Below are 14788 nucleotides of genomic sequence, written 5' to 3' on the forward strand. Positions count from 1 at the left end.
CCCCGGCTTCCAGGGCCACATCTCAGGGCATGGGAGGCCCTGTGGGACAGGCTCATCACTGCTTCTGCCCCTTTGACACCTGGGCATGCAGTCCTGTCCTCACTGGCCTGACCTAACAGAAGTGTTGACCCTTGAAGGAGGGAGGGAGAAAGGAAGAGATGGGGAGCCACAGTCACCTCAGCAACTCCTTAGCTCTACCCGAGGACCAAACCACTGCTGAGCTGGGCTTCTTGCCAGGCCTTAGCCGGGCCTCACCTCTGAAGTATGACTGGTGGGTTCCAGTTCTGCCATCTGCCACCCCAAGTGATGAAACTCTTCCCGTAGTGCTCAGGGCTTCTGCTCCCTTGTAAATAGATGGCTGTACAGACATCCCCGGGGAACTCACAGGAAAGGTAGGCAGAAAAGAGGCTTTGGAATAAATAATTTAAAATCTGGTTATTATATCCTTGGGTGGTGAAGGAGAGGCTGCATTTCTAGTGGGGGAGGGGACAAAGCCTAACAAGAACGGAGGCTGAAGCACAACAATGTGGCTGTGCACTCTGCCTGGCGGGGGTGGGGAGGCGATGATGAAATACTCAGAGCGTAGTTCCTGTTTAATTTTTGATGCAAAGCCATCAGGGAGTCGTTCTCCTTCACTCTCAATTTCAGGGGTCCTGAAACCCTGCATTTCTCTGTGGTAATAACCTGTGCTTTTTGCTGTGATTGATCAATGCAGATGGAGCCCACACTAGCTCGGGAAGGCTTTCCTCCAACCCACTGCCTGGGTGATTGCCATCCTAAGCTAGTTTCCTGAAAACCCAGGCTCTTCCTGGTGGTGACTCAAGCAACAGCTTAGAATGTCCTGCACTCCTTGTTGTTTAGGGAGGAAGTCCAGTTCAGATCAGGCTGGCCCCGTCCCGTACCCTCCAGCCTGCCCCATCACCTCCGTCCAGCCACTCTCCTTCCTCTCCCCAACCTCTGTTCCTCCTCTGTGACACACAGACCTGATGTGAGCGCTTGGTGCCATAGAGAAAGACGGTGTACCTAGGTGCCACACAGAGCACCGGCGTACAGCACCGATGTTATCACTGGGTTTATAAACTGCTTTTCCTCTTGTCCATACCTAAGAATCCCAAATTAAGACTGCAAGACTGGTTGAATTTTAGCTGAGAAAATGCAGCCAGCTTTACTCAACGTCTGCTTCTGCTCATCAGAGGGCAGTTGTGCTAAGGATGAGATGATTACATAATTTTACAGCTTGATGGGAAATGCTGGAGTTGTGTGGTCTGGCCCAGAGAGGGTCCCCAGGGTGCCCGGCATGCTCTGCCTTGTAGAAATGCCTCTCTCCATCTCACCTCAGCCCAGGGAGCTGGCCCAGGACTTGTCTGCCAGTGGCCTTGCATGCTCTTGGTCAGGTTTTCTTCTCTTTGGTTTCTTGAAGAGGCTGCTTCTCTGTATCCTCACAGCTTCTCTGTACTGTCCCTTCGCCCTAAGCCACAGCCCCTTTGCTGGCTTGCTCATTTCAACAGTGTCTACCAAGCCTTTCACACAAGTGAAAACCCTGGAGCTGACTTACTGATGAAGGAACTGTGTGGTGGCTTCAACTCTCCCAGATGTGAGACCTAGGTGGGGTCACAACTCAGTAGAGGCCATCATGCCAAACAGGGTCAAATGTGTGTGGGTTGGAATGTGTTTGCCTCAAGATTGCAGTGGCGTGGCAGCATGGCTGCTGAGTGCTGGATGTATGCAAGTCTCCTCTCTGCTTAGGCCCAAAAGTGGTCATGCTGGGCTCCGGCTGGTCGAATCAGCCAGCTGCCGGATACACCTCCTGCTTCCCAGCTCCAATTCCCCTCATTTCTACCTTTCTAACTCCTGAAATTTAAACTTTTCATTTGATTAAACTCAAGGCATCTTTATAGAGTTTAATTGCAATAATTGACTTTGCTTCTGTCCCAACAAAGAGTAGATGTCTCCCCTGATGCTGCTGAGTACCCGCTTGCCTGCGGTCAGGCATTTATTGACCATCTGGGAGCTATTTATTGCCCAAAGTTGGAGCCACTTTTGATTATTTCCTGATTGCCTCTTAATCCTATCAGCAGGGAAGGGCTGCATGGTTGTGTGATCTGTGGACAGTAGGGCGGGAATGGGGGGATGGGATGCCAACGGAGTAACTTCTCATCTTAAATCTACCCTGAAATGTAAATGTTTCCATTCTTGTCTTGGTCCTTTATTGAGACATAAAAAAAATGTGCCCATTACCTTCCAGCCCAAAGTCTCATTAGTCTGAGGAGCAAGAACAGGAATCTCTGTTTCCCAGGAAATCGCCTGGAAGAAGAGATTGCTATTCCAAAAACAAAATCTGCCTAAGATGAGAGAAATTGACACCCGTGTGACTGTGCCCCCATGTGGCTGTGCCCATGTGCACAGAGCTTCAGCTTGGGATTCATGCCAAGTGCTAGGCCTTGACTGCCCCTCACCTGTGTATAGCTCAGCCAAGGCCTTTTCCTTATCTCCCCATCCCTCAGGACCCTACAGGGAGGATAGCACCACTTTTTATTTCATGGATAGTGAGGCTGGTTCCTGGAGAGACAAGACCCACGTAGAGCTATAGCCCCAGACCTGCTGAGTGGCCATGCCAAAGACCAACATTTGGGGAACCACGAGGCTTTGTTCCCTTCCACTGGTGGAACAAGACAGGAGCTTTGGAGCGCTGATGACTTCTGCAAAGGCAGGTGGGATGGAGTGGGGTCTGTTAGTGTGGCTCTTGTGGCCACAGAGCAGCCAGGGGGAGTACAGGAGAGGGTCTAGGATTGAGAGGGGATGCCTAGTGATGACTGTGGAGATGCTAAGGACTCCAGAAACTGGCTGGGAAGTGTCAGGTGTATTTCAGACATGACTACTTGTCCAGTGATAGAACCAGGGTCACCAAAGAAGGAAGATAAAAGTCTGTTTTAAATGGCACTTGAGGACATCATTGAGGGAGAATGAAGAAAGCCGTGCTTCACACACACACACACACACACACACACACACACACACACACACACACACGGAAGACAAACAGAGTAGCATGGTAGCCCTGGGTGCTAGAAGTGGAGGGCCAGGAAGAGCTGCTTTTGGACTGAGAGAACAGTTAGAAGAGGTAGCATCTTCTGTGCCACACACAACAAGGCATTATGGCAGGAGAGCCATATTCCAAAGTTGCTTAAGTAGCCACCCTGGGCTGCTTACACATGTAGGCTTGGAAGTATGGCCAGCTACACCAGGGAATGGTTAAGGGACCCCTGGGGCTCCACTCTGGCCGCCTTTTCTTGTGACTGCCATATGTTGCAGACCTCCGGTCTGCCTGGGCTGTCCTGAAGTCCCAGATCAGGCCATCCTGAGCTCCTGGGCCATGTCCCCCCTGCTGTGCTCCTAAGCTGTACAGGGTCTGAGTTGTCGGGCTCCCTCTGTGCACCCTGCTCAGGCCTCCGCCCGCTGTTCTCTCCCTCTTCCACATGGCCAGCTGTTGCAGATAGGTGGAAAACCTCAAACTGTGAGGCTAATAAATCCCTCTCCCCAAAAATGCTTTTTGTCAGGTGTTTGCTCATAGGATAACAAAAGGCTGCAGCGGCTCAGTAAAGAGGGAAGAACAGCAGGTTAGGTCTGTGCAAGCCACAGGCCTACTCAACCTGCACTTGAGGTAGGCCAGCTCTGGATCATCTCGTCGATGCTTCCAGGAAACCGGGGTGAGCCTGGATTCCTAAAGCTGTGCGCAGAGGGACTGAAAGACCTGGTCCTCGTTTCTAGTTAGTGTGCACTGGGGGATGTGGCACAGTGCTTCCTACAGGAGCTTCCTGTGAGCTTCATGAGAGAGACAGGTGTGTAGTGACCAAGTGATTCGGCGACAGCAATGGCACCATGCCAGTAACTTTCACCCTCATGGAAACGGTGCTGCTGGTCTTTCCTCTAAGTCTGAAAATAATTAAAAGTTAAAAAGCTATAAGAAATCAATAAAATTATATTCCATACATACTCAGGCCAAGATCAAAACCTGCTTTTAAATTCTCTAGCCTGTGTAGCCCCAGCCCACAACACTACTGTCCTCCCCATCACCATCTACCATCCAGGTCCTTCAGAAGGAACCTGGGAGGAGGGGCATCTGGCAAAGAGCCTTATGTAAGTGCAGCCAGTCTGCTCCCAGACACTGAGTCCCCGTGTCCCCCATTATGTAAGAGGAAGCGTTTATGAAGCTGCATAAATCATTCCTGAGCTTCAGAACTACAGAGGAGGAGTCCGAGGACTGGCTTGATGGAGAACAGGGAGTGGGTATCCACCTGGTGCGGTCGCAGACAGAGCTGTCTACTGGGCACAGATGTGCTGTCAGAGTGCTGAGTAGTACCTGGTGCCCTGAGAGACTGTCTGCCTGTCCTCTTTTATCTCAGCGCCACCAACACAGCTTTAGCCTCTTGAGTCCAGACCAGGTCCCAACCATGCAGGCAGGAGGATGCTAGGGCCTGACCATGCTAGCAGCATAGGGTGTGGAGCATGTTGACTCCACCTGCCCTGCGGACTGGGATGTTTCCAGCAAAGTGCCCTGTTCTGCCCAGGCTATCCCATCAGCCACCACAGGAACCCCAGATACTCAGAGTAAGCAGGCTGTGTGTTATGAAAGGTCATGATGGAGTCAGACCACGAGAGTTCTGTCATCCTTTCTGTTCTGGAGAGAAGTGTGTCACACTAGGCAGGTGGAGTGAGCCATAGCACTGGCCAGGTCTCTTCCTCTCCAGACTTCCTGGATGGCAGGCTCTGTCAGCTGGTCAGCTCTGAAGCCCCTAACAGAGCCCTTCCTAGCTGAGGGATCTGTGCTATTGGCCCTGAGGCCCATCCCTGTGCAGGCCTCATGCTAAGGCTGCTTAACTAATAATGTGGGTCCCCTCTGTTCTCTCCCCAGGCAGGCCTGGGACCTTGCTGTGGACATTTGCCTCTCTCAGCTGCCAACCATCATCGAAGAGGGTACTGCCTTCAGGGTGAGTCCCCACTTCAGGAAGACCCCTCCCCAGGGGACCCTGGTCCTTCATTGTAGAGACCTGGTCTTCATGTAGCACCCAGAATTCTGGGAGTCAGGGATTTAGTTCACCTACCTGGAATAAAAGATGCAGCCAACAAGAGTTTTCAAGTTCGGGTCAGCCTGGGTCTCGTTAGGTTCTGAGGTGGCTAGCCTTTAAAGGCTGTTTGCCCTGATGCACTGCTCTCATAAGCCAGCGCCTCTTCTCCCCGACTTACCTCAGCCTCAAACCATGCAGGAGGGAGCTGAGCAGCTGCACACACTGTACCTGATTCCACTTGTGGCGTGTACAAGTGGGTGGCCCTGCCCAGAGCCTTCCTAGCAGCTTCTGAAAACTCCCTTGGTTTTTTCCTTTAGGGAGATTTACACCAGGTCTGACTGAGTCCTTGCCCCTGACCTCAAGAGCATAGCTCACAGCACCATTCCTGAAGCTGAGATGACATAAGGCCTAGTGTGAGGCTGGGACTGGGCTGTCACCAGCACAAGGTCCACTCAACACTATTCAAGAAGCCACTGGACTTCAAGACCAAGAAAGCCAGGCAGTGTGCTGTGTGTCATGAGACAGCCTCTCTGAGCTTTGATTTCCTCATTTGTTGTTTGAGACAGGCTCTTTCTACATCATCCTGGCTGTCCTGGTTCTCACACTGTAGACCAGGCTGCCCTTGAACTCAGAGACCTTCCTGCCTCTGCCTCCTGAGTGCTGGATTACAAGGCGTGAGCCACCACACACAGCCTGGTTTCCTTGTTTAAAGGGAATCTGGGGAAACCCAGCTTAAGGGACTGTGTGACGTCTGAGTTAGTGTCTCTAAAGTGCTTAGGGCAGAAGTTACATGTGTGATAGGGTAGAAGTTAGTGACATGTGACGGGCCCTCATTTGTTCTTGTACAGCTCACTATCCAGAGAATGCTGGCCACTGATCAGTGAGCCAGGAGTAGAAAACCTGCAGCCTGTGGGAACTCTGTTCTCCTGTGTGTGTGGCTAGCGTCTATCACCATCCTACTACAGAATCGAGCCTGGGCCTGGGTACACACTGGCACACTGTGTGCATAGGCTATGCCAGCTCCCCAAGTGTGCTCAGAGGATAAAATGATGAGGCAAAAGGCTTTTATAGATCTTTTGGTCCTGTTTGTCAATACTGTTCTACTCTTTGTTGCTCGTTTGGGTCGAGGGAGCTAGCATTTTACTACACAAACGTTGACGCCTAGAACACGGTTGGAAGGGCTCTGAGCAGCAGCTTCACCCGTGAGTTCTGATGGTACTTTTCATGTGGGGTAGAAGCGCGTGTGTGGGTGTGTGTGGGTGTGTGTCTGTGTGTGTGTGTCTGTGTGTGGGTGTGTGGGTGTGTGTGGGTGTGTGTGTGGGTATGTGTATGTATATGTATGTCTGTATATGTATGTCTGTATCTATCTGTCTCTGTATATGTGATGTGTGTGTGTGTCTCTCTCTCACACTGTGTGTGTGTCTGTATGTCTCTGGGTGTATATGTCTACATCTGGCTGGCTCATTCCATGTGTTTATGTGTGTGTGTTTCTCTCTCACTTTGTTTCTGTTTGTATATCTGTGTGTGACTTGGTGATGATGGTGGTGGTGGTTTTGGTTGTCTGGTTTTTTTGTTTTGTTTTGTTTTTTGTTTTGTTTTTGTCTTGTCTTTTCCTGGTGCATGTAGTATCCACTGCTCAACTTCCAAACAAAAAGCCTGTGTGCCTGCCTTCCATAAACTGTTTGATGCAGGAACAAGTCTCCTCCAGAGTCACAAACCTCCATAGAGAATGACACTTGGCTCATGGCAGACCATGACAGGTGCCATGCAAACCACAGTGGCCCTAGAGGCTTGTACTCTCATGAGAGGGACAGGGCCTCTTGGTGCAGATGGATGTCTGGAAAAATCTCATTCAGACTTTAATCTTGTGGTGCGGGAGAGATGGCTCAGCAGTTAAGAGCACTGACTGCTCTTCAGGGGTCCTGAGTTCAATTCCCAGCAACCACACAGTGGCTCACAGACATCTATAATACGATCTGATGCCCTCTTCTGGCCTGCAGGCTTACCTGCAGATAGAGCACTCATACATAAAATAAATAAAATAGTATATATAGTAAAATTTTAAAAAGAAAAGAAGAGGGGCTGGAGAGATGGCTCAGCGGTTAAGAGCACTGACTGCTCATCCAAAGGTCCTGAGTTCAAATCCCAGCAACCACATGGTGGCTTACAACCATCTGTAATGGGATCTGATGCCCTTTTCTGGTGTGTCTGAAGACAGCTACAGTGTACTTACATATAATAAATAAATAAATCTTTAAAAAAAACTGCAGAGGAAGATAAAAAAGAAAAAAGAAAAGAAAAGAAGAGCTTCATCTTGTTGGGTTATGATAGCATATCTTTAATCCCAGGCAGGTCTCTTGAGTTCAAGAACAATCTGGTCTACACAGAGACACCCTGTCTCTAAACACCCCCTCCACTCCCCCCCAAAAAGACTTGAATGTTTTTGTCTTCGGATCCTAGCTTCCCTCTGCTTAGGAGATGAGCACTCAGCTATAGGACAGCGTGCTGTTCTGTGCTGTGCTGTGCTGTTCTGTGCTGTGCTGTGCTGTGCTGTGCTGTTCTGTGCTGTGCTGTGCTGTGCTGTGCTGTGCTGCCTGCCCTGCCCTGCCCTGCCCTGCCCTCCTTGTGCTCCTTGTGCTCCTTGCCAGGTGTCTTTACCAAGGCTCTCACTGCCTTATCCCTGACCTCATGAAATCAGTATACAGCATTATGGGAACTTCAAGGTATAGAGGCAGCTGATCCGAACCATGCTGGAACTTTTTTTATTTTATCTTTCCCCTTGTTTTGAATGTATAGAATACGAGTAGAAAATCATATGTCTCATACATCTATGGCTTGGTGAATCTTCACCACTTTAACACACTCATACACAGCCCACAAATTAAGCAGCTCCTTCCCTTTGCAGCCTTGGCCTATCTGCTACCATGCAGAGAGAGAGCCCTTAGAGATCTACAGGGCATGTGCTCTTTGTGTCTGACTACTTCCACCCAACAGTATGTTTGTGATATGGCCTATAAGACCTTTCCACAGAAGAAAGAATAATGGTGTCTGCAGACTCCAAATGTTTTCCTGTGCCATGACCATGAGTGTCCATTTGAGATCCTCACAGTGCTGCCTGAACCCAGGGACTGGGCAGCTTGAGGCAAAGGGGAAGTCAGTCATCCAGATGAGTCTAAAATGCTGCTGTCGTGAGGATCCAGTCATTCTTACTGTATTATACTATTTACCTTCACTTCTGGGATCTGGGAAAGCCCGCTCCTACACTGTCCTCGAACCTGGTTGACCACGTCCTTGGTGTGGCTGTTTCCTGTATGTGCTTAGGGAGCACAGTGCTGTTTGCCGAGGTGCTGGTAGGACAGCACCAACTTGCATGTGTGTTTGGTAGATGCTACTAGACATCTGTCCATGGTGTCCTTGGTTTGTAGTCCTTATGCTATAGAAGACTGGTTCTATGCAAAGAGTGACATGTGTCCCCAGTGTTAGCAGAGTGTGGTTTCGTGTCTTCTGGAGGTCTGTCTTTTATATATCTTCCTGCTGAGCTGGTGTGGATCTGTTGATGTTCGTTGTCTCATTGTGGATGAGTGTCTCTTACTCTGCAGATGACATTTTCATGTTTTACCTTTTCTTCTTGTTGAGCAAATTCCTACTTAGTAAAACTTTTCTAATGATTGGGCCTTTACTGCCTTGTCCAAAGCCATCTTGACTCATGTGAGGTAGCATCCCCAAATGCTGTTGTCTTCCCTTCCAGAGCTTTGTGTTACTCTCAGAGCTCTGCCATGATCCCTGCATGGGAGGTGTGGACTGGAGCAGCAGGTTCTCTGAGTGTGGTCATACTGGACCTGGTGACTGACTGTGTGAGCTACTTCCAGCTTCTGTGCTCTGTTCTGTCGGGCACTTTGTCCAGGCACTAGGTTCATAGTTTTGATTCTGAGCATTTACAGATGTTGCTGAAGCTGCTGACTCTGAGCATCTACAGATGTTGTCCTCCAGCTGTGTTCTTTTCCAAGACTGCTCTGTTACCTCTGACCTTTAGTGTTCTCATGTGTATGTTGTACTCGCTAGTTCATTTCTTCAGAGAACCTGCTGGGCATAGACTGAGCTGGGGGAGTGTTGTGCACTGAATTGGGGAATGCTGCTTTCTGTATAATACTGAATCTTATCATTGTTGGAGCCACACAGCTAAATTCTGGTTTGGTTTGGTTTTATTTGTATGTGTATTGCTTGCAAGTAATTTTGCATGTCAACTTGTCTAAATAATGTACATATTAGTCTTCAGAATTAACAGAAGTGACAGGTTCTAGCTAGGAAGGAATTAGAACTCCATTCAAATTGGTGCTTATTAAGGTAGGAAGAGGGGGCAGGAGGGACATCCCGGCCATCAGGAAGCCTGGGCTAGCCAGCTGAAGTAGAGGTCCCTCTGCAGGCTCTGGTGTCTTTACAAGGGGTGGGGTAAACACCCTTGACCATGGAGATCACTGTCTCTTCACTCAGTGACCAGACTCAAATGACAGGCTCCGCCCCCACCCCCCACCCCCCAGCTCAGGTCACCTGGCCCAGCTAAGGGAGAACAGAAGGGGGAAAAGGGCAGCACAGTGCAGTATCCACAGCATAAACCCGGCTGGATTAGCACTGCCATGGAGCAGGACGCTGCTGCTCCTGCCTGAGTCTCACTTTGGCCTCTGCTCATGGGACCCCATGTAGACCTGCAGCAGCATGTCTGTGTGCAGTCAGAGACGACTGGACAGGCGGTTACAGCTGCATGCCATCCCTCAGTTCTTCCTGGTTGTTCCCTTTTGGTCTGCTGGCAAAATCACCTGAGAGGCTTGGCCTGATTGCCAGCTCTGAGTGCTCACATGGCCGCCTGTGCAGTCTGCATGGTGTGTGGATTGAACCAATGTTTTCCCTTGGCTTTAGCTCCACACTTAGCAAAGATATGCTTCTCTTCTCTGGTCAGGATTAGGTGAAGGAGTTGGGAGTTTATTTGTAGAAAGGGTCTCACACCCTTTACTGTGTCACCCCGGCTGGCCTAGAGCACACGGTGTAAACCAGGCCGGCATCGCCTGCCTTTGTCTCCTCTATGCTGGGAGTACAAATACATGCTGCCACATGTGGCTAGATCAGGAATCACTGTCTCTTTGCTTAGAATGGTCACTCCACAGTGAGCACCATGAAAACCCATGAACAGAAGCTGACTGAAGAGAGAGTGTGTGTGATTCTCATTTCCTGGCAAGTACCAGGATGCTGTGGGTTGGAGGGAAGGAGGCACGTAATGAGATTTTAAAACAATTGGTGAGCAATTCCTACTTGAAAATGAGAAAACCACTTAGGGAGCTGCCCTCCAGCTTCATGGCTGCCCTGAGTATGAGCTCTTTGTGTGAACTGATGGTACAGAGCCCTGTGCCTTTCTGAGTGGCAGGTAAACTTCATGACCCTCATGTCACTGGGCCTTTACTGTGGGGCCTGGGCTCTGATGGGTTCTCAGAAAAGGCGTGATGCAGGTTGGAGGCACAACTCTTCCCCCGAACAACCAGGCTCACAGGGACACTGCTAATGGATACAGCTATCTCCCCCAGGGAAAAGAGAAAGCCCTCTACCCCCCAAAATATGCATGGGAACAAGACACGGCAGTATTTTGAACTGTTTGGCCCACGGAAGGCAGCTCTGTGGGGCAGTGTGGGTGACATGCAGAATGAGAAACTGCACAGGCTTCTGACCCCTTGCTTCCCAGAATCTCCCAATCCTGTTGTCTCCCTTCGCCCCCAAGCCACCCCTTTCCTGTGAGTGTAATGCTAGCATGGGAACAGAGGGATCTTGGCGACTCCCTCCCAGCCTCTCCAGTGCCCTCTGGGACTCTGACTTAATGAGCCTCCATGCTGCTCAAAAGGCTCCAGCTCTACTCCATGGTTATGTGCTAGGGTGTTGGTGCTCATGGTGTGCTGGCTCTGCCCACTCGGCTACTCTGCCCTCACCTATGCAGCTATCCCTCATGGGTGTTAGAAACTAGAGCACAGTGTGACTTCAGACATGACCTCAGCTCCTCTCCCCTCTCCTCTCAATATGTTCCCACCACACTTCCCTCACAGTGTCACGCTCTTCTCAGAAACAGGGCAGTAGGCAGAGTCCAGCTCACACGGCCGGGCAGCTCGCATGGCTGGGCGGCTTGCACCGCCGGGCGGCTCACACAACCAGGCAGCATGCTTTGCCCTGCTCTCTGCAGCACCAGCCTTCCCACAGTGCCCTCACTGCATGGTCAGTGCCTCACCTAGCTCTCTCCTCGGCTTTCACGATGCTGGCCTTTCACTCCATGCCCACCCCTGTCTCCCTCCTTTGAGCATGTCTGCCCTGGAGCCTGCCTCCACCTTCTCATCTGTCTGTCTCCTGTTTTCTGTGGTGTGTTCGAGCTTGCTACGCTTTGCTGTACCCACGACAGTATTAGGACCACCTCACTCTCTCTGAAGTAACCCACAGCTGGGTCATAATCTTAGTCTTGCTTGATTCATCTCATGTCCAGTACTGCTGAGTGCATCACTGACCTGGCTTCCAAAGCCCCACATCCATATGATCTTGCTCTGTCTTCACAACGATTCCCTTCACTGTTTTCTTGGAAGGTCCCACCTGTCTCCTTGGCCTCTAATAGTTAGGGCCAGTCCTGGGTCCCTTCTCTAGAGCTCAACCTCAAAAAAAGAAAAAAAATAATAAAAACACCAAGCTAAATATGGTGCACACCTGCGATCTCGGCTCTCAGGAAGCTGAGGAAGGAAGATGATGAACCGCAGGCTGGTGTGGGCAGACAGGGAAACACTCTCTCAAAATAATACTCATAGTGATAGTGAAGAAATGGTGGTTCTGGAGACATGACTCGGGGCTTAAAATGGCCTCGTGTTCCTACAAGTCGTTTGTGCTCTCCTGCAGAGGACTAGGGTTCAGGGATGCAGTGACCCTCACAGCTACCTCTTATCACACCCTCCCTGACGGTTGACAGGAACATCCAAGTGCTCAGGCCACACATTCAGACTTCCTCTGTCTCCTGTTGACAGAGCCTGTAAGACCTGCTCCATCCATTGTGGTCACTACCTTGTCAGGACTGAGGGGTGAGGGTGGTGTAAAGAAACCTGCCTCCCTAACCGACTCTTTGGCTTTTCCCACAGCACAGTCCATTCTTTGCGGAGCAGCTGACGGCATTCCAGGTGTGGCTCACAATGGGTGTGGAAAACAGGAGCCCCCCAGAGCAGCTGCCCATCGTCCTGCAGGTCAGTCGCTTCCCACAGGCCTAACTGAGACACCTTTTCCTCAGGAGACGGGGCTGTGCTTCAGGCGAATGGCACATCGATGTGTTACATCTGAAGTCAGTAGATGCTTGCTTACTCCCAGTGGCCTTCTCTTGGCAAAGCCATTGAATTCCCTTTTTCCTCTCCCAATTAAATATAGATTGGGATAGATGACCACTCCCTCCTCCTGCTTACACATTAGGAACTAATGAAGTGCCACTGCCAACAAACCTTGCTATGGTGCAGAATCTTGGCATCACCACCTCCTTCTGTTTGGAAGGACACAAGATGTAAATTTGTCCTGTGAGGAAAGGGTGAGGCCACCAAGCAGATCTTAACGGGGCTATAACATTCATTTCCTGACCAATACCAGAGCAGCACAGACAGACCAGGTCCTTGCTGTGGTCCTCATAAAAAACAGTACCTTCTCTCTGTGTAAGTAATTCATGTGCAAACTGGTCTGGTTCTGGGGGACCCATTTAGTGCCTGGTAACTAAAATGACATGGGGCAGGGATATGAATAGTGGATTTGTCATCACAGTTGGGTAGATAAGTCACAAAGATTGTGTCTTATTAAACTTGTGTTTGTGGGAGAAACTGATGAGCTAGGCTGTGACTAAGAAAAGACCTTTTACTCTGGGATCATTGACTAGATCAGATATCTAGGATTGGCAGCTTACTGAAAAAGCCTGAAAATACTATTTATCAAGTTTCAGGGGCAGTTGAGCTCAGGCAGAAGCTGTGGAAATCATGAGGGTGTACCACTTGGAAGGTTAGGAAGCCTGTATCTCTGGAGGAGCAGAGGGCAGGCTCCCCTCTCAATGGGAGGGGCAGAGCTTGCCAAGGGCCAGGGATGGGGCCATCACTCTCCAATGCACTTGTTACTGTCCTCTATAAAATGAGCCATGGGTCTGATTTCCACCTGCCTAAGGATACTGGCCTTGCTTCCTTCAAAGAAGGCCTTGTGTTTGCTCATTAGGGCTGCTAACCACCTTGTGGTGGACAACCATCCATTTTCACTATGCCAGATGCTCAGAGCAACTGTAGCTCAAAAATCTCTCTACATAGAGCACAGTCCCCTCACCCCCATCCACCCCACCACCTCCAGAGTCTCTCCCACAGCACAGCCAGCCTCACAGTCTCAAGAGGTGAGTCACCTGTCCCAGATCTTGGGTTTCTCCCTGTCTAAAGCTCCGGTAATCTCAGCCAGCAAAAAATAATGATAATAATTTTTTAAAAAATCAAGAAAGAAGAATGCATGTAACATAAAGAGTTACCAATAGCCTGTTCCTCCTGAAGTGGGAACTTTGTAGAATGACCTTAGGTCAAAGAGAGGTAATGCTATATTGTTACATCTTTTCTGACATTATGAAAAAAATTATCACTGCTCCTCTTACATGTGTCTAGCAAAGTTTTAAGAAAGTCCTGGAACTGCAGGAGGAGCTAGAAACTAACCAAATGTTTCTACAAAGCAAAAGTAACAACAACAGGACAAGGCCTGGGGAAGTGAGATGCCAGTAAATGGCAGCAACCCTGGGGGCGCCTCTGGGTCACCTGGGTCACCACACAGCTCTCTCTCCAACCTGCCTATTATTGCAGCAGCACAGCAGAGTAGCTCTGGTCCTCCCCACAGCAGGGCTCCAGGGCCGGGCATGTTCATCCAGTTCTTTGGGGTCTGGCAATAGTCCTTTTGTAAATGGCTTTTATCGACTTTATTTTTCATGTTCCATTTACAACCCACACTCTCTCAGGGAAAGAGAAGACCTCTAGAGCCAGCCTGATGCCAAACATGGAACAGTAGCCGTGAGAGCACACGCCATCTTCCATGTGCTCTTTCAGACAGACTTAAGCAGCAGGTCCTCTACCACACGCAAGGCTCTGTCTCCCGGGCCAGGTCCAGTATACTCAAGAGGCGAGCCCTGAAGAACCGACTTGGGGTAGACAAAAGACAGGATGGGAGCTGGGGAATGCAGGGCTCTGGGAGGCCCACCTGGCCTCACTCAATTTGCTACTTTCCTAGCTTTGTCCTGAAAGCCTTTATTGTTGCCAGAGCCTGGGCCAGCTCTGTTAGAGAACTAGAAAAGATCTTAATACAGGCTGCAGTGATTCCTTTCAGGAAATTCCCATAGAGAATTCCTTGCATCCGTAACAAAGGCGTTAGCTGACGGCTGGTAGCCGCAGTAAGAGGCTCCATCAGGCTCTGTTGAGTTATAGCCCATCAAACAGTAACATGGACCTGACCTCTCCCAACCAGCTTCAGGATCCTCTCTGCCTTTTAAAAATGACATCAGACTGCTATGTCCTCCAACTTGTGACTGCTGTCATCAAGAAGCAATCTCAAAGTGTGTCCCTTTCTGGCTTTGTATGGTTCTGTCTTCCCTCCTCGGGGCAGCTGGGCAGAGGCACCCAGACCGAAGAAGAAGAAAGTCAAACTCACACAAGAATGACCAGAGT

At 49.9% G+C, this 14788-nt stretch overlaps 1 protein-coding gene across 1 annotated transcript in view; it reads left to right on the forward strand.

Annotated features, from left to right (window-relative positions):
• Nucleotides 1-14788, forward strand: part of Rptor (regulatory associated protein of MTOR complex 1) — a 294655-nt gene that overhangs the window by 198616 nt on the left and 81251 nt on the right. Inside the window, exons 10-11 of the mRNA XM_021212174.2 lie at nt 4913-4988; nt 12215-12316. Coding sequence (XP_021067833.1) covers nt 4913-4988; nt 12215-12316 — 178 coding nt within the window. The remainder of the gene's footprint in view (nt 1-4912; nt 4989-12214; nt 12317-14788) is intronic.

Source organism: Mus pahari, chromosome 14 (genome assembly GCF_900095145.1).
Source record: "Mus pahari chromosome 14, PAHARI_EIJ_v1.1, whole genome shotgun sequence".
Lineage (NCBI taxonomy): Eukaryota > Metazoa > Chordata > Mammalia > Rodentia > Muridae > Mus > Mus pahari.